Source organism: Fringilla coelebs (assembly GCF_963513975.1).
Source record: "Fringilla coelebs genome assembly, chromosome: 7".
Taxonomy (NCBI): Eukaryota; Metazoa; Chordata; class Aves; order Passeriformes; family Fringillidae; genus Fringilla; species Fringilla coelebs.
The window spans coordinates 21,801,268-21,820,017 of NC_140035.1; the positions used below are offsets into that span (position 1 = coordinate 21,801,268).

An 18,750-nucleotide genomic window follows, 5' to 3' on the forward strand; every position below is an offset into this window, starting at 1 on the left:
ATCTTTCTCTATCAGCAGCTTTTTGGACTGGTGTACCTTTTGGACCATATTCTGGTCTTTGTGTGTGTCTGCCTGGCATTCTTTCTTTCTTTTCCTCCATTTTTTCCCCCTTCCTTTCTTTTTTTTTTTTTTTTTTTTTTTTCCCTACGGGGTGGGGTGGAGACTGGGCCGGGAAATGATGTATACCCAATTAATTTATAAATGTGTCTGTAAACAACTGATTACTTGATAAAATGTTGTGTGATGTTCGCAGTCTGACAAACTGAATGCCAAAAAAAAAAAAAAAAAAACCCAAACAAAACAAAAAACACAAACAAAACCCCAAACAAAACCAAAAAAAAAAAAAAAGAAAAAAAAAAGAAAAAAAAAAGAAAATAAATAAAAGAAAAAAAAGAGGACGGATAAAAAAAGTTGTAAAATATTATGACTTAACTGGACATCCTCATCCAATCAACTTGTACAACTCGTAAATGGTAAGTGATAAAAATATCTTTCTACTACAAGCTGTCAGGAATATGTGTGTCATTTTATTTGATGTTCATATGTTGATTTAAAAAATATCACTCCCTGCGTGCTTACAATGTGCAGACTTTGATTCCGTGTCTTTGCTCACTAAAAAAACCAAGAAGTAAAAACCAACAAAAAACCTCCCTAATAAATGCATAGCTGGGCATAAGTAAATGTTAAGGAGCTCGGTTTTCGGTCGGCTCAACAGCTTTTAGAAGACCGTGGATGGAAAAAATATTCCCTCAAAACATTCCCAGCATTTGGCGAGGTTGGCTTTTTTTGAGCAGAAACCCTTCCAGGCGTGCTTACAAAAGTACACCAGCCTCTTCAGACCCACTTTTGTCACCCTGCACCGTTTCTGTTTGCTCAGAGATCGTTTTATTTCGCGCAATTCCATTTTAGTAGCACACATCCAGCTAATGACGTTCACGACTCTTAACCCTTTCTGTACATAGCTGAAAAATAGTATTAGCAGGGCTCTGCGCTGGAAGCTGAGGAAGGGTACGTGTGTTGAGAGCGGGCGAATGCCCGTGCGAGCAGATATACTCAGCAGAACGGCGAACAGCTTGCAAATGAACATGACTTCAAACTGAAGTGCAAATACTTGGGCATACTTTCACCTTCAAACGGGTACTGCAAAAGTAGCGTGGCTACTGCTGGCGCTGGGAAACCAGCTTGCTCACAATCAACGCCCATTTCTCCCCTAAGCTCTTTCTAAATCAAGAAATTAAACTCCAGATAGTGCCAATATTGTGCGACTTGGTGACAGATACTGCTCATAATGCTGTTGGTGGCGTTCTGTTTGCTCTTTCGTCGCTGATATTTAATTTAATCCAGTACTTCCTCATGAGCACACTCACTCAGAGGGAAGAGGCTATATATTCCTCAAACCAAGGCATCATCATTTTGGAGCTGCGAGAGCCGCAAGCACCTAGGTACTTTGTGCTTCTTCCCTTTTCGAAAACAAACATCAAAACGATGCTCAACCACCCCCCCTTCCCCCCAAATAACCCCAAACCAGCAAAACAAACCCTTAAATATTGCATACATTCGCACGGCCTTTTCTTTTCCTTTAAAGGTACTCGCTACACCACCAAAGAAGTTCCGGCAGTGGGAAGTAAATAGCTGGCTCCATACCAAGAGTTTAACGTATGTAAAAATGAGGCTCACTCTAATCTGCCTTCTTTACCAATTTATATCTCTTTGAAGCGAGGGGCAATTCTTTGCCATATCACAAACCCTGCTTCTAGAAAACAATGTAATAGAAATTATAAAATCGCAGAAGAAAATGCTAAAGTCAAATGACCAAAAAAAAAAAAAAAAAAAGTAAAGGAAAAGTAAAAAAATTAAAAAGAAAAAAAAAAAGGGAAAAAAGGAAGAAAACAACCTATGAGAGCAATAAATCATTAAATAAACAGGAATTTCAGTCCCTTCCTCATAACGGCCCTCGAGTAGGAAGTGTTTTCCCAGCGCTGCTGTCCGTGCCCCCGGCGGGCTGTGCTGCGGGCTCGCCACTAACTCTCTGCGTTTCCTCCAGATCCCGACACAGCCACCGTCCCTCGCCCGGGAAAGCAGGCGCGGGCAGAAGACCATGGGTAATCCACTTTTCAGTACTAACGGGGCGTCCTTTAGCGCGGGCAAGGAAAACCAGGCCGGGAAGGAAGGGTGGGGAGGGAAGGCTTGCAAAAGAAAGGGAAGGGGGCGAAAGAAATCTCACGTAGGCATTGAACGTGGCTCCCCCTGAACTAGGGGCGGAGGAGACAGCTCTGCCGGCGAGCTGGGGTCAGCGACAGCCCCGCGCCTCGGCGGCCCGGAGCCTGTCCGCCCGTGCGGCCCTGCCCGCGGCCGCGCTGGCAGCTGCGGGGCCGGGCGGCCTCCTCCGGGCCCTCTTTGCCCGCGTCCCTCCCGGGCCGCTCTGGACTCCTTGAAGGGGGGCTGTGTTAAGGCTGTGTAGCCCCAAAGTCCCGCAGATAGAGGAGCGTGTGTTCAGCCACACGTCAGTCGTGCTCGGAGACAGAGGCTTTGCTGTTTCCATCCGTCCATTTTATTAGGGACACATTAATCTATAATCAAATACACCTCATAAAATTTTTATTGAAAGGCATAAAATCATTACAGAGGTCTTCCACCTGTTTTAAAACAACACAATGGGCATCTCTTTTTAAAAGTGTATCCTTTCGAGGGAAACTTTCTGTCCGGGGGTGGGGGGAGCGGATAATAATACCCGCACATGCTCTGAAATATGGAAGTACCGCAATGTGCTTTTACTGTAACATTTTCCTGTTTTATGAGAAGTCGTTACAGTCCCAGCTTGCGATGGTTTGTTTTTACAGGCAAGAATCCCCCTTTCCCAGCGGGTTCCCTCAGCAGCTTGGAGTGTGATTAGCAAGCCAAGGCTGTTGGATTTATTTAAACACCCTGCCTCTCATTGATTAAGAAATGAATGGCAGAAATCGCTCAACGAAGGTGAAGAAATAGTCCGCACCCGCCGCGGCCGTGGGCAGCCGGCGCGGCCACGCCCGCCGCGCCCGGGCCGGCAGGGCGGACAGGCGAACAGACAGGCGGACAGACAGGCGGGCAAGTAGGGCAGGCAGGAGAGCGGGGAGGGCCGGGCAGGACGGGCAGGCAGGCCGGGCAGCGCGGGCGGGCACGCAGGGCAGCGCAGGGCAGCGCAGGGCAGCGCAGGGCAGGGCGGGCAGGGCGGGTGGCCCGGCGCGGTGCGGGGGCGCAGGCGGTGCGGAGCGCTGTGCGGGGCCGCTGTTGATGATGATTTTTTTTTTTTTAATCACAGCAGCCCCAGTTTAGCGGATTGATTTACTCGCAGTATTGGTAAATATGATCACGTGGGCTCCACAACCAATGGTTGAGGGTTGCAGTCTGCAAAATACTACGATTGTTCTCCGGGAGGGTATCATATACAGTTAACAGTGTAACCTTTTATATGACTAAGAGGGGAGCCTAAAATGTCGTCTAGTGGCACCATAAGTAACTATTATGTCGATTCTCTCATAGGCCATGAAAGCGAAGAAGTTTATGGGAGTAGATTCGTCCAGGGAGGTCACAGTGCGACCTCCAGGCCATCAGGTGTTGCAGAGAGTTCAGATTTTTCCTCTTGTAGCTTTGCACCAAAATCCACCGTGTTTTCCACCTCCTGGTCCACTGTTCACCATCAGCCGTCTGCGGCAATGACCGGGATCTACCACCCCTACATGCACCAGCCCCACTTAGGGGCAGCCGACGCTGGCCGCTACGTGCGCTCCTGGATCGAGCCCTTCCCGGGCTTCCCGGGCGGCGGCGGCGGCGGCAGCGGCAGCGGAGGCAGCAGCAGCGGCGGCTCCGCGTCCAGCTCCGGCTCCTCCAACGGGCGCCACTATGGGATAAAGCCGGAGACGGGAGCAGCCACCTCCTCGTCTTCCTCCTCCTCTTCCTCCTCCTCCAAAAGGACTGAATGCTCCTCGTCTCGGGAGTCCCAGGGGATCGGTGTGCCCGAGTACACGTGCAGCTCCTTCCTCCAGGAGTCCCGGGAGAAAGCGCCTGCCGGCAGCTCCAAGGACCCCGCCGCCTGCAGCCACAACCCCAGCCCGAGCAGCGATCTGAAAGAGGAGAAGCAGCAGCAACTTGACCCAAGTAAGTAAAAAAAAAAACCAAACAAAAAAACCACCAACCCTCCCCCCCCAAATAAAACCCCCCCAAAAAGGAAGAAAGAAAGACAGAAAAGAAAAAGAAAATAAAAGAAAAAGACGATCAAAACAAAATGGGGAATGGGGGAGATAGAGAGGAATAGCGGCAGAGAGAGACAGGGAGAAAAAGAAAGAAAGAAAAAAAGAGAGGAAGAGAGAAGGAAGGAAGGAAAGTAAGAAAGGAAGCAAGCAAGGAAGGAAGGAAGAAAGAAAGCGAGAGAGAGAGAAAGAAAGAAAGAAATTGCCCCTTTGATTTATTGCCGAAACCTGTAAGGCTCGAATGTGCAAAACTGATAGTTTTACTAACCTATAAAAACGTCTAGACGCCTACCCCAGCGCAAGCAGCAACAAGCACCCATAAAAGACTCCACATAACCACCTACCATCAAGACATCATTTGTACAGTAAACAGACTGGGGCATTAAGGCTTTTATGATAATTCCTCCAAAGTTGTGAAAACAGTCCATCCTTCGTTAAATTAATTTAACGACCTTTCTCTCCCCCCCCCCCCCCCCAACCCCGTTCCCTATATACCTCCCTTCTTCCAGATAACCCTGCAGCAAACTGGATCCACGCTCGTTCAACGAGGAAAAAGCGTTGTCCCTACACAAAGTATCAAACTCTGGAACTGGAAAAGGAATTTCTGTTTAACATGTACCTCACCCGAGACCGCCGTTACGAAGTAGCTAGGATTTTAAACCTCACAGAGAGACAGGTCAAAATCTGGTTTCAGAACAGAAGAATGAAAATGAAAAAGATGAACAAGGAGAAAGGCAATAAAGGAGACTAACGCTGGGGTGGAAACGTAGTTGGAGACTATTGATTTAGTTTTGAGTTTGGATTTTTATCGGGGCAGTGTGGGGTTTTGGTTGTTGAGGGGTTTTCTTTTTCTTCTTTTTTTTTTTTTTTTTTTGGTTTTGGGCTGTGGCTGCTTGTTTTTGTTTGGTTGTGTGGGGTTTTTTGGGGTTTGGTTTGTCTTTTTTTTTTTTTTTTTTGTTAGTTTGGTTTTATTCTTTCTCTGCACCCTTAGCCCCCCCATACGTTCCTCCTCCTCCTGCGCCACTCCACCCCAGGGATTTTAAATCAATCGCGCTTTTTTTTTTTTTCTTTTCTCTTTTTTCTTTTTTTTTTTTTTCCTTGATAGAAGTGAAACGTGGTCTGTGTCAGGTATTTCCGGAAATTTTGTCTTGCTCGACAACGTGTTTTTCAGTCTCTTGGTACTCCCCTCCTCCTTCCCAGACCATTTAGATGACAATATTGTGAGTGCACGTTAGCTTTGGGAACTCTATCTGATGTTAAATGTTTGACATGTTTCTTAAAAGTGATGTAGACTAGATAGTTATTTTGCCAAAATAAAGGTAAGGAAATTAATCATAATTACGGTAACAAAATACATATTAAATTACAGCCGCTTAAATCAGTGGGGGTTGCTGTGCTATCCACGACCAACTAAGAGGAAATCTTTCCCCAAACTTCTGCTTTCTAGGTCTGAATCCTTCGCAATAGATGCCACAGAGAGGCCACGAGCTACTTCCCCCCCTTTAGTGCACTGTTAGGAGGTTGTCTCACCCTCGGAGCCGCTCGCCACAGGCCTAGCGCCTGCCGGTGCCCCGGTAGCTGCCGTCCCTGCCCGCGGTGCCTGCTGTATTCATTAACCGCTCCGTGTCTCCAGCCACGGACCCGTTGTAATTGTTGTCACTTATTACACAATAAAGTCTGCCGTGACCGAACGACAGCGCTGCGGTGAGAGCAGAAATCTGTGCGCCCCTCGCGATGCGCCCCGCGCCGCCGGCCCCCGCAGCCCCCGCGGGCCCAGCGCGGCAGGGCCGGGCCGGGCCGGGCCGGGCCGGGGGAAAGGGCGGCCGAGCTGCCGGCCAGCAGCACCTCCGGCACCTTCCCCCATCCCTGAGCCACATCTGCTGCCGCAGGTCAGCGCGGACGGCCGGGTAGGTGCGCCCGCCGCGCCGTGCCCGGGCCTCAGGTACCGGCGCTCTTACAAACACCAGCGATCCCTTGGGGTCGGTCAGGAAATACTTGCGCACCAGTCCTCAGGAGCCAAGGAAACACAATGATGCCTATTCGGTTAAACGTGGGTTTTATTCCTGTTTTTTTTTTTTTTTCCTACTGGGTCGCTTTCAACCTCTGCTTTCTGTAAGTGGGAGGCTGGAAGCTCTGGAGGGGACACGGCTGCTGCCAAACGTTCGGCTTTGTTGGCGAGAGCTCATTTAGCAGCGCGCCTCATGCCTTCTGCATTTATAAACACACATGACTTTATCAAGATAATTGAGATGAAGTTCATTGTAAAAAATGCTTTGTTTAAAGAGCAACCATTAAAATGAAGGACCCGTAAATATTTACGAGCAGTTCGGTTAATTCAAGATTAAGGGGAGAGCTGAGAGACCTGGTGTTTAATGTTTTTTACCTCTGTGAATAAAAAAAAAGGAAAAAAAAAAAGAAAAAAAAAAAAAAAAAAGAAAGCAAAAGCATGCACCGCCAGGAAAAGGTGTTGCATTGCTTCCCATCCATTGTCGAGAAGATACCTATAATTCTTTTAAAACAGGAAGAACCGTGGTATAATAAAACCATTGAGATGGCTAGACGTCTGGACCTAATGAGTTTACGATATGCTATGGTACTTTTCTTTGAAAGCACCTTATTTTGATGTTTGTGTTTGTTAGGGGGGAAAAAAGGCAAAAAAATGCAGACAAACTAGGTCTTAAAACCTTGGACTATAAATTTCAGTATGTCAGCATTGGGCCAAGGCAACAGACTCAAAAAGGACCTGAAGGTCACGAAACAGAGATTTTACGAAGTCCACTTATTTGCTGAAATGTATTTTATTGGATATTCTGTTGCAATGAATCCTATGATGCCAGCCTCAATATTTTCGCAAATACCCATGGGGGGGTGGGGGGGGGTGTGTGATCTGTAACAACACATAAACAAGATCCTTGTACACAAAACTGCATTGTGTTGATCCCATCAGAGGCTCTGCTAAGAAATTTTCATCAAGTCCACACGATCTTTTTGATATTATATATCGGGCAGATTCACACATTACCTCGTATATTTTTTCCTTTTGTTTACCTGTTTTTAATACTGCGTGCGTTTATTTCAAAATGGCAGAAAGAAAACCAAACATCTCGATCGATGAAAAGCAGTTCATCTATGGAAATTACTTTTAGTGTCGAACAGAATAATTTAATTCCTACCCGTTGGTCGTGTTAATATATGTTTCCAGATATGCACAGTCTCGTGCACACACATTATACCGAATAATTCACAGGCATGTGTGATGAAGGAGGGGGTGAACAAAGATTCATCTTTACTTTTGTTTACATAAATCAATCCATAAATACATAAAAGCGCGGGCAAACAAAATAACATCTTCAATACCAAAACGTATAACTCTGAAACTACCACACATGGAGATTTCATGGTGTAATATGTGGGGAAACATGATCGAAAACGCGATAGCAGTCGTCTTCAAAGCTCAGGCGTCTTTCCTGGCTGCCATGTGTAAACGAGGCGCATTCTTTGTATGCAGTTAATTATAGCGCTGGCAAAAAAATAAAAGAGGGTCACCGAAACGTGCTAAGAGAAAATGGCACTGTAAACTTGAGGGGGGGGGGGGGGGAGGGGGGAGGAAAAAAAAAGGAAAAAAGAAAGAAAAATGAAGAAAAATGAAGAAAAAGGAAGAAAGCCAACCCCAAACCATAGAGCAAAGGAAGAGTCGGTCACACTGGCCCCGCCGGTGCTCCGCAGTTTGCGTTTCTGGCGAGCAGCGGCCGGCGGGGCCGAGGGGCCGCGGGCAGCGCCGAGCGGGGGCGCCGCCTGCCGCTGCCGCGCCGCACCGCCAGAGGGCGCCCGCGCTCCACCCTTGCGCGGCCGCCGCGCCCCGCTCTGCGCGCCCGCGGCCCGGGCACCGGGGGTTCGCCGAGGGCAGCGCAGCCCGCGGGAACGGCGCTGCCCGCGGAGCCAACGCCCCGGAGGGGTGCACAGGGGGAGGGGCGGGGGTGTCTGGCGCGGATGCGGGAAGCGGCCACTGTCCCTCTGTGCCCCTCCGCAGGGTGAGGCCGTGTCTCTATGCTGCCGCTCAGCCCCTGCCAGGCCCGGCCTCCTGCCTTCCTGTGCTCTCTGGCGAAGGGCTTTTGCCGCTGTCTGTCCGTGTCCGTGTGCGTGTGCCCGGGCCTTTCCCGCCTCCCCCGCCTTTCCTTGGGCTGCACGGGGGTCTCTAAGCCTCCGCGGGTTCCTAAAGCCGCGCGGCCCGGGCCGCGGGGCCCCTGCCCGGGCAAGGGTGTCATTGTGGGCACAGGGCCCGTCGGGGTGCTCACATGCGGGACAGCCGGGCTGGTCAGCCAGACAAAGCGAGTTAATCGGCCTGGAGGAGGGGGGGTGGGGGGTGGTGGTGGAAGAACGGGGTGTGATGAGGAAGGAGCCTGAGATGCCTTTTATGTAACCACAAGGATTTTTTTTGTCAATCCGCATCAGACGGTCACACGTGGCTCTGGCTGGGCCTGTATTATATTTCACCTACATTTTTCGTCTCTCTCCAAAATAGGGCGGACTCGAGCTCCTGAGGGTGTCTCTCCAAAAATCTGATTCCCACTGCAGGACGAAGCGGGAAAGAGAGGACTGGAGACCACGTTTCTTGGGGCACGGGGGCCAGCGGAGATGGCCGGCCCAAGCGGGGGCAGCGCCGAGCCTGCTGGGCAGCGCTTTTCTTCCTTCCTTCCTCCCGGAGAACAGGGCTCACTTATTTCGGACCGAGTCCCCGAGCGGTGCTAACCGTTCACCCACACAGTTTTATTTCCCCCCCTCCTTCCCTCTCTTTGCCTCGGTAATGACGTCCACCAAGGGTGAAATGATGGAAAGTATATTCATAGGCATGATTTCCATTAAGTATCAATTAACCTGGAGCCTCAGCCATGCGTGCAAGGCGTCAAGGGTAAATGTGCATCTCATTTCCCAGCGATCTGCTCGCCTGGAAGGAAATGACCCGGAGGGCCGGTTGGCAGGGGGGCCCTGCCGCTGCACGTCGCCGCCTTACGGGCACCCCACTGTTTTCACCTACACCCCGGAGACCCTGCGGTGGGCATCGGCTCCCTCTGAGGGGCTCTGTCCTTGCCGGCCGGCCGTGCAGGCCGCGCTCCGGGCAGTACAGCCCGGGTGAGCCGGGCGGCGTCGCCCCGGGCAGCGCGCCCGCGGTTATCGCGCGGGATCTGCGCGGCCGCCTCGCCCCTGCGCGGCGGGGGTTTCGGCGGCTGCTAGCGAGCGCACACCGGAGGGGGGAGCGGGGGTGCCGCGGCCGGGGTGGATCCGGGCAGGGCTGGGCCGAGTTTTTTTCTTGCCCGAGGAGCGGCACATGTAAACTGAAGCCAAAAGTCCCCCCTGAGCTCATGAGCGTGTGTGTGTGTGTGCGTGCGCGGGCTGCTGTGTGCCTAATAGGAAATAGTAAAAGCAGTGAGGCAGGTCATTTTGGGAGCGATTATAATCCAGTCCTGGTCACCACATACACGGAGAGCAGGAGCGGGGAGCGCACGGGCCAGCGGCGGCGGCGGCGGCATGAGCGCGGCGTAGAGGCACCGGCGGCGGCGGCGGCGGCGGCGGCGGCGTGAGCAGCGCCCCGCGCCCCCGCCCGCCGCTGCCCCCTCCCCGATGAGCTCCTACTTTGTCAACCCGCTGTACTCCAAGTACAAGGTGGCGGCGGCGGCGGCGGCGGCGGGGGAAGCCATCAATTCCCCGTACTACGACTGTCACTTCGCACCCGAGGTGAGCGGCCGACACGCCGCTGCCGCCGCCGCCGCCGCCGCCGCTCTGCTCTACGGGAACGGCGCGGCCGCCGCGGGCTTCCCGCACCCCGCGCCCGGCGGGGCGGGGGGCGGCGGCGGCGCGGCCCCGGACTTTTACCACCCGGCCGGGGGGAGCCCCACGGCCGCCTACCAGCCGCCTCCTCCTCCCCCCGCCGCGCCTCCGCCTCCTGCCCCCTGCAGCGGGGTTACCTGTCACGGGGAGCCCGCTAAATTTTACGGATACGATAACTTACAGAGACAGCAGATTTTTACGACACAGCAAGAGGCCGAGCTGGTACAATATCCTGACTGTAAATCGTCCAGTGCTAATATTGGCGAGGAACCAGACCACTTAAATCAGAGCTCGTCTCCTGCTCAAATGTTTCCCTGGATGAGACCACAAGGTTGGACGCAGTCAAAAATTTGCTTCCATCTCACGTCTGAGTTTGAAACTTTCTTTTCCTCCTTTTGCTCCTTTCTCCTGACTCTCGCTCCCTGCCTCTGTCTCCCCCACTCCCTACCTTTCTCACCGCGATTCCTATCACCGCGGTGGCTTGCGATAATAAAGAGATGCAGTGAGCAAGCAGAAACCTCTGCAGCAGGCAGCTACCAACCCAAGAGTAGCCTTTGAGACGCCTCTCGGACTCTGAGGCGCAGCTGACACGCTCGCCTGTCTCCCGTCGCCGCTGCCTGAACGGGAAGGGTGCGGGGTCGGGAGGGGGGTGGTATACAAGACGATAAAGTGACCCCGCAACATCCTTTGCAGAAGGACAGCTGAGGCGCTTCGTGCATTTACTATCGCTGCGTTCCTCTCACTCAAGTGTAAAGCTCTAGACTCCTCTGTGCCCTCTGCTTCCTCTCCCTGCGGTTCTGTGGGGCTTCTCTCGAGGGATGCCGGAGGGAACGGAGTCCTCGCTGCCTGCCTGCGCCTTGTTTTGAACGGCCACACCAACCTCCAAACCCCTGTGTTTTTGTTTTAAACAGCAGCGCCGGGTAGGAGGAGAGGAAGACAAACATACAGTCGATTCCAGACTCTAGAGCTGGAAAAGGAGTTCCTATTTAACCCCTATCTGACCAGGAAGAGAAGGATCGAGGTGTCCCACGCACTAGGACTCACCGAGAGGCAGGTAAAGATCTGGTTTCAGAACAGGAGGATGAAATGGAAAAAAGAGAACAACAAGGACAAATTCCCCGCTTCCAGACAGGAGGGAAAGGAAGGGGAGGCCAAAAAGGAAGCACATGATCTGGAAGAAGACAGAGCTGAGGGCCAGACGAATTAATTTTTGTCCCAAATGTCTTTGTGAAAGTCAATCAAAAATAAGCAGAGCTAAAGCCCGACATCGGGGCTCATCCACACCACTACGTGATCTTGTCCTGGGACGAGTGACCCCATGTTCCTCCGTCTGACATTTCCCTGCTTCGGGTGCTTCACTTGTTTGTGCTTTTATTTTGTTTATTAGCATATCCAGAACGATCTCTAGATTTAACATTCCTTCTACTTTTTTTTTTCAAATTTGATACAGAGTTTCTAGCAATAAATTTCTAATGATATACATATATATATATATATTTGCAATCTTAAAAGACGGTGATTGTGGGAAACGACATAAACTTCCTAATAATAAATATTAATAATTAAGACATTTAACAATGCTTTATTAATCAAGACAAGTGCACTTGTACTATTTTAATTCTTGTTCTTATCTTATGTTGAATAAATTAAATAAATTTAATAATCTTGAAGAAAATATCATAGGAATATATTTAACCTTCTTCTATAATATTTGATTAAAATAAACTGAATTTATTCAATTATAAAATGTATCAGCATCTCTATATTCCTTTTGTAATCTACTCCTCAAGAAACCTTCAGAGTGTCCCCCGTCTCTCCTCCGATGCCGGGTGTTTCTGCGGGGTTTGGGAATGGCACATTGTGCATAAAACCCGCTTTTTGCTCCCTGCCCCGAGCGCTGCGGAGCCGCGGTCCGAGCAGCGGCCAGCGGGGACCGCGGCCTCGCCTGCGAGCGGAGCGCAGGCTGCGGGCCGGCCCCGGTGCGTGCCCGGGCCCTGCTCCCGCCTGTTCCTGCCGCGCACCCCGGGCTGCGGGCCGGCCGTGCAGGAGAGCGCTGCCGGCAGCCACGGCCCTGCCCTGCGGAGCCGTTTGCTGCCAGCCCGGCTGCGGGGAGAGGGCCCGGAGAGCGTTCCGGCCCCACGCCATCCCCAAGGGCTGCTCCAAGCAAACCACGGCCAAGACGGGCCCAGCCTCCCCCGAGGATGGCTGACAAGCAGGGAAATACAAAGCTTTTGCGACCTTGCGCGGGGGTTTCTCGAGGGCTGTAATTCTTAGGAGTCCCAAACCACGCGTAGACCGAGAGAAAGATGTTTCTGCCCCTAAATATTATCATATGATGCGTTTCCCAGCGGAGGCCGCAGCTGGTGAGGATAGAGCCTGCCTCATGGTTCCCGCAACCACGGGAGGAAAGGTCCGCTCTGATTAACGAAACAATTTCATTTCTGTCTCCCCTCCCTCCTCTTGCTCCCGTTCCCGGCAGGATCCCGCAGAGCGCCGTATCAAACAGGACGGCCGAGAGCAGTCCTTTTTAGGAGTAGCAGGCAGAGGGTCGAGGGATGAGGTATAAATCTCTACCAAGATTTTTGCGTCATTTTTTTCCCTACCGGCTGACGCTCCCCTGAGTAACGGCTCCGTGAAGGAAATCGAATGGACGCGCCAGAAACTGCGACAAACACGATATATAATTCTATTTTCTGCCTAGAAACGAGCGTGATTCCGACGAGGCCGGGGCTGAGCCGAGGCCTTGCTCGGAAAATCACGGCCCGGTTCCCGAGGAGCCGCCGCCCGCCGCTCTGCCCGCCCGCCGCTGGGCCCTTCTCTCGCACCCACCGCTTCGCTCCCGGGAACGCACCCGGCGCGGCGAGAACCGCCGTCCACGGGGATGGGACTTGTGGGGCGGGTTTGGTTCATTTCGTTTCCCTTCCTCTTCCCCGCTCCCCACCACCGAGGCAGGCACGTTTCCACTGCTGCAAAGCGCCAGCTCTGGAGGGAGGCACGAGCGAGCTGAGCTATTGTTCTTGGTTTTATTTTAATCGCCTAGTTGGCTAAAGGTTGTAAACAAGGGGAAGCTGCGACAAAGCAGTGAAATAAACATTTTTGCTGCATGGATTTGCATAAATACACCGGTATCCGTAGTGTCAAGGGAGGATGTGGGGCTGGTAGCTGCGCGTTTACAGTAACCCGGTGGCCCGACGCGCAAAACCCCCTGGCTTTTCAAAACAATACTCGTGCTAGTGGCACCGACATATTTGGTGTCCGGGCAGGAAAAGCCTCTCGCTTTTGCTGCGCTGGCGGCGGAGGCTGGACTCGGCACGGTTCCGGCGGCCCTGCTGCGGGAAAGCCGTGCCGGTGCCGCCCGCTGCCATCCCGGGATGCCCGCGAGGCGAAGGCACGTCGAGGACCTTCACACAACAGCGGAGCACTCTTTAGGCTGGTGTTTGTCCGGAAAAGAGCTGATGCGCTGCTGTGGTAGTTGTTTTTAATTATCAAACAAAGAATAAAATTAGAATATTCCTGAAGAAGTTTCCGTTGCTTTGCTCTCCTAGGACCGACTGGGAACGCAGCCACGCAGGCAAAATCTGACTTCCCTGAGCCCGCATAATTGGCGAAGGCCTAGTGGTAACTGGAGTCTCCCCTGTCTTACTCATTAAGAATAACAAAACATCTCTGTAGTTGCTAAGGCATTTACCCCCATAGCCTGGCATCTGAATCTCTCCCTAGGTCTCACTCGGAAACTTGCTTAGGAAAAAGATAACGGAGTCAGGAATTGACCCAGGCGGCCACCGAGTCCCCTGTAAAACCGAAGCCATCGGACTTTTGGCAAGGAAAAGCCGTAGCTGCGCGGCTTGCGGCGGGAGCGGCGGCGAGAGGCCGCCTGAGACGGTCGCGGAGTGGATGTACCGCGCCTTTGGTTTCCGCGGAATTTCTCCGTTCCCTTGAGGAGCAGCTCAGCGCGGCCGTGGGTGCCGCAGAGACGCCACGAGAGTTGCCACAGCCTCCGCCGAGGCAATATTCAAAGGTGTGCAACTGCCTGAAGCAGCGTGTTAAAAAGATCCAACCTCGATCTTTAGGCGTGTTTACTTTTGTTAGCAGTTACAACCGGCACGGAGGTCACGGATTGAGGGCTCTGGCTATTCCCTGAAACAAAACTTGAGCAAGAATCATCCACACTACTCGGTCTCCGATACGAGTATTCCTAGTGGCCACAGGCCCGTATTAATTTTTTTTAGAATACTTTCTAGGAATCGGATTTTCCCTGTTGGTGCCCCGGGAAGGTTTTATCGGGGGCGGAGGCAGCCTGCGCTGGGCGCGGTGACAGTGCCCGGCGCAACCTGCGGGAACCGCGCACTGCGGGGTGGGGAAGAGCCTCGGACCATTTTTATGTCGGCGACGGCTTCCGCTTCAGTAGTGGGCGCTAAAGCAGATGTGGTTTCTTTTAGTGCCCGGCGGAGCGATGGGGAGGGGTAGGAGAAGAGGGTGGGGATGCGGGTTAAGCCCCCTTTCGTTTGGCAAGAAACGGATCCTTCGGCACAGTGCCCTGCCCCTCTTCATGCGGTTCCGCGACCGCTTGCCCCTCTCTCCGCGGCCCGCGCGGATCTCCCGCGCCCCGGCCGTGCTCGCGGGGCTCCGCCACCGCGCCCGTGGCGCGCAGGCCGAGGGCAGGCGGGATCGAAGCCTCAGTAAAAGCGCAGCGCGCAGGCGAAAGAAACATGGCGCTGGGAAGCAGTATGTGCAAAATCCGCAAGGAATTGCAGTAAATTCCTTTTTGTTTGAAGAAAATTTACAACTTGGTAATAGACCTTTTTATGACCTATTTGGGCTCGTCATTGGCTGCGGCTGGTCATGTGCAAGCAGCGAGCGCTTTCATGGCCTTTTCCTGATTTCCCTGGCGAATTTCCCCCCGCATTCTGCCTTCAGAGAGCCTCAGCCCCTCTTTTTCTAACCTTTGTCTAGGCTGAGGTGTATGGCAGTCGCCGTCATGTTTGTGCCCCGCTCCCCCAAACCCGCGGCCGGTCCCGCCACCGCTGCACTGACACTTCCCCGGCCCCGCGCCGCCTTCTCTCCCGCGCCCACGGAGGGATGCGCGGAGACCCGCGCCCACCGCCGCTCCGCCTGCAGCCCCTGGGTCTTCTCCCACCGTTCGATGCCCCCGCTGCCGCTATCTCCTTCGGCACACGGATTGCTACACGGGTGCAAAATGGATTACAGCGACCCTCCCGGGCTTCTCCGCAGGCGGGCAATGCCGCGAACTGGTAAGCGCTCAGTTCCCCTCGGGCTGGTCGCCGGTTCTCCGCGATATGCGGCACGGCACCGGCTCCCCTGTCCTCCTGCCCCTCTTCATCACCTGTCCCTCGAAAACCCTTCTTCTTCCATTTAGTATTGCTATTACTATTATTACCGCTATGATTGCTGTTGTTGTTATTGCTATTGTAATTATCGGTGGTGTTATTATTATTAATAGTGGTTGTGGGCATGCCGCAGAGTGGAAGCGGCTGTTGCGCGCCGTCTCTCACGGAAAACGCGCCGCGGGCCGCGATGTCTTGGTGTTCCGCGGCGAGGGGCGGAAGGCTGGGGCGCAGTGCCTCGCCGGCCGGTGGGGTTTCTTCCGATATAAGGCCCTCTGCTTTTGGGATACTTTTTTCGCCCTGCCAGCCTGAAGCGTGCTGTGCTGATGCTCTAGGTTGTTTCCCCTGTGGCGGAAGGGCAGTCGAGTAACTTTAAAGCCTAACAGGTGTTTTCGCAGGAGAATCGGGGTCAGTGCTCCCGCGGGGGCGGAGGGCGCGGGGCGGCTCCGCCGAGTCTGTCGAGCCGGGGGCTGTGCCCGGGGCAGTCCCGGCAGCCCTCGCCTGCCCCGCAGGGACTTTTTCTCACATCCTTGTCCCGCTGCAGCGCGGAGCTAGGGCTGCAGTTCCGAGCCCTCGGTGGGCAGCGCACGGGCCGGGCTCGGCAGCCGGAACGCGGGGGCGGCTGCGCGGAGACACGGCCAGGAGCGCACGCCCGCAGTAAGGCTACTACCCACGTGGAAATCATCGGGGGCTAGATGGAGGACAAGCTCTCGGAAATAAACCCGACAACAAATCCTTGGGTTTATTTAAAAATGTGTCGAGGAGACAGAATAGTTAACTATTCCTGCGTTACCCATATATGTATATACATCCATATTTACCTTACCTATTTCATACATATATATCGTATCCACACATCCATTTCTCTCTGCAGAACACATATTCTTTGGGAGTACGTTGTTGTGAACGTATGTATGCTTTACTCATTCCATCTTCATTTTCAGGCTGTTAGTGCACGGTGGAAAAGCCGCCGTTTGGTATTTAGAGTTCACATCGATGCTCGGTGGTTGCAGTGCACCGTGCTGCTGCACTGCAGGAATTCACCCACTCGCCATTTACCCCGAAAGCAGCCGTTAATTAACGGCAAAGCAGAACGCCTGACTACACAATACACAGGGAGGGTGGAAAGGTGCCAGTCATGCCCCGAGTACATATTTTGAACCCACAGAAGAAATTGTTCTTTAATCCACCCCCGAGCACCCCGCAGCCTGCTGAGCCCGAGCCCCACTACAGTAAGCAAAGATCCCTGTCCCCCAAGCTCTGCCTGTTTGCACTAGCCGGCCGCCCTGCGCTCCTGCAGGACTTGGGGATTATTTGGGACAAATCGTTTTCAACATAGCAACAGTCTTCAAGAGTAATGTGGAAAATATGCGCTGCGTTAGGTTTCACTCTCAGAATCCCTCCTAGGTGACACAGTAATTATAGCTACTTGACTATAAATCTCTCCAAAAACTTCGAAAAATCTCGTCCTTGAGTTGTTTTGAAATTATTCGTAGCCTGGGGAAAAAGAAGAAAACAAAAGCAGGATGTTCTAACGAATTCTAATGTGTATGTGTGTGTCTGCGGGTCCGTCTGCTGACACATACGGATACACACATGCATTTATGATTCCACTGGTTCATGTGGGAATTCGGCTTTTTTCTAAATGGCTTCCTTCCTGGCTTGCTTTTGCTCTTATTCTTTTCCTTATCAGATGTATGTACGTATTATTAACATTCAAGTACACATAGGTCTGTCCATGTTCTTAAACATACCTATGGAATTGTAAGTACTCATGGCAAATAAATACACCTTTTTATATATGGCACATATATATATTTATATGTACATGTTTATATATATATGGCACATATGAGGACTGTATTTTTATATCTATTTATGCACCTATAAAACATGGTATGAGTATAGACGGGTTGGTGTGCTGGAATTTTTGGAGTACAAGATTCGCAGTCAAACTTCTCGCACTTGCTTCGTTTCCCGATGTGTTTGACAGAATCTGACTCATCTTCTTTTTTTTTCTTTTTTTTTCTTTTTTTTTTTTTTCCCTCTGTGTGTATGTTAAAAGGAAGCAGCCGATCCCCAGTGCACCCTTTACTGACGCACGGGCAGTATAAAAACACCATCACAAAGCAGCTGGCAGGAAGCGGCAGCCCACTGTCCCTGACAGTGCCGGGGTACCGCTGGCACCCGCTGCCATTCGGGAAGTCAGGTTGGCTCCCGCTTAGCTGCCGCAGGTTGTCTGGAAGAGAGGGGCAGACTCTGTTCCCTCAGTCTGGCAGGGCTTTGGTGCAAGGAGGGAGGTGCGTTGCGAACTGCGGGCCCGGGAAACCCGATAAGACTAGGCGAAGATAGGCGCGTTAGTTTTGCGTTCTTAAGAACTGAAAATCCCGCCGATTCATTTTTTCGTTCCCCCAAAAATATGATTCCCACGGGGTGTTTTATGTGCTCTTGGGACAGAAAAAGGAACCCGAACAAAGACTGTATTTCACCCCTCGGTTGGCAGGCAGCTGTTAAAGGTATTTACTGCTCTACTGCAGTGCGGCACTCAATGCTGCTGGAGCGGGAAAGGAAAAAACAGGAAGCGAAAGGAAAAGATGAGGCGCAATAAACATTGCAGCAGGTCGCGGAGGCCGGGCGAGGCGCGGAGGAAGGGTCTCTGCGAGAGACAAGAGGCAATAAAACTGCATTCAGCGGCGGCAGGCTCTGCCCAAGCTCGGCAATCGCCTCCCATCACCCGCGGGGGAGGGTGCGGCGGGAAGGGGAGGCAGCCCTCAGTGCCTACCCGGTGCCCTACGCCCGGAGCCATCCGAGCTGGAGCCTGCCAGAGTGCAGGGCGGCGGAGGTCACCTCAGCCGCCCGCCGGCCCCGCCGTCGTGGCCTGGCTCCGCCGCATCTGTCCGCGTGTGGGCGCACGCCCCGACGGACCGGGACGCGGTCACCTGCCCGCGGCTCCCGCCCTCAGGGCCGCCGGGCCGGGCCGTGGAGCGACCGCCGGGGGCGCGACAGGCCCCGGCCGCAGCCACCAGCCCTTATGTCTCACGGCCTCTTCCAGGAGAAGGCGCTGTAGGACAAGCCTGGCCACTCTCCCCTCCGCGGGGCGAGGGGCCCACCGCCCCGCCGCCAGCCTCGGGACCCACCGCCCCGCCGCCAGCCTCGGCACCCGTACCCTGCCGCCCGCCTGCCCGCGGCACAGGCCCACCGGCGGGCGGGGGACATGGGCGGGGCTCCACGGCCCTCCTCGGGCGTCTCGAGCCGCGACCCGGTTGTCCCGCTCTCCCCAGCGCCGCGATTTCCCGTCTCACCCGGGTCCGCAGACCCCGGCGCGCCCCGGTGCGCGCCCTCGCTCTCCCTGC

The 18,750-nt window shown here is 53.2% G+C and overlaps 2 protein-coding genes across 3 annotated transcripts; both read left to right on the plus strand.

The window, feature by feature from the left end:
* The first annotated feature begins 3,074 nt into the window (after positions 1-3,074).
* HOXD9 (homeobox D9) lies at positions 3,075-5,701 on the plus strand. Its single transcript, XM_084209128.1, has 2 exons — positions 3,075-4,134; positions 4,736-5,701. Exons 1-2 carry the CDS (start codon positions 3,471-3,473, stop codon positions 4,975-4,977), a joined length of 906 nt encoding a protein of 301 aa, XP_084065254.1. The 5' UTR covers positions 3,075-3,470; the 3' UTR covers positions 4,978-5,701.
* Positions 5,702-9,845: 4,144 nt separating this feature from the next.
* On the plus strand, positions 9,846-11,589 carry HOXD8 (homeobox D8; the record flags this gene model as incomplete). 2 transcript variants are annotated; one of them, XM_084209101.1, is made up of 2 exons in its annotated part: positions 9,846-10,383; positions 10,964-11,589. In XM_084209101.1, 2 exons carry the CDS (start codon positions 9,846-9,848, stop codon positions 11,257-11,259), a joined length of 834 nt encoding a protein of 277 aa, XP_084065227.1. In that variant the 3' UTR covers positions 11,260-11,589. The 2 variants fall into 2 exon arrangements, with proteins under 2 accessions (XP_084065227.1, XP_084065228.1); XM_084209102.1 differs by having other exon boundaries at positions 10,967-11,589.
* Between the last annotated feature and the right edge of the window lie 7,161 nt (positions 11,590-18,750).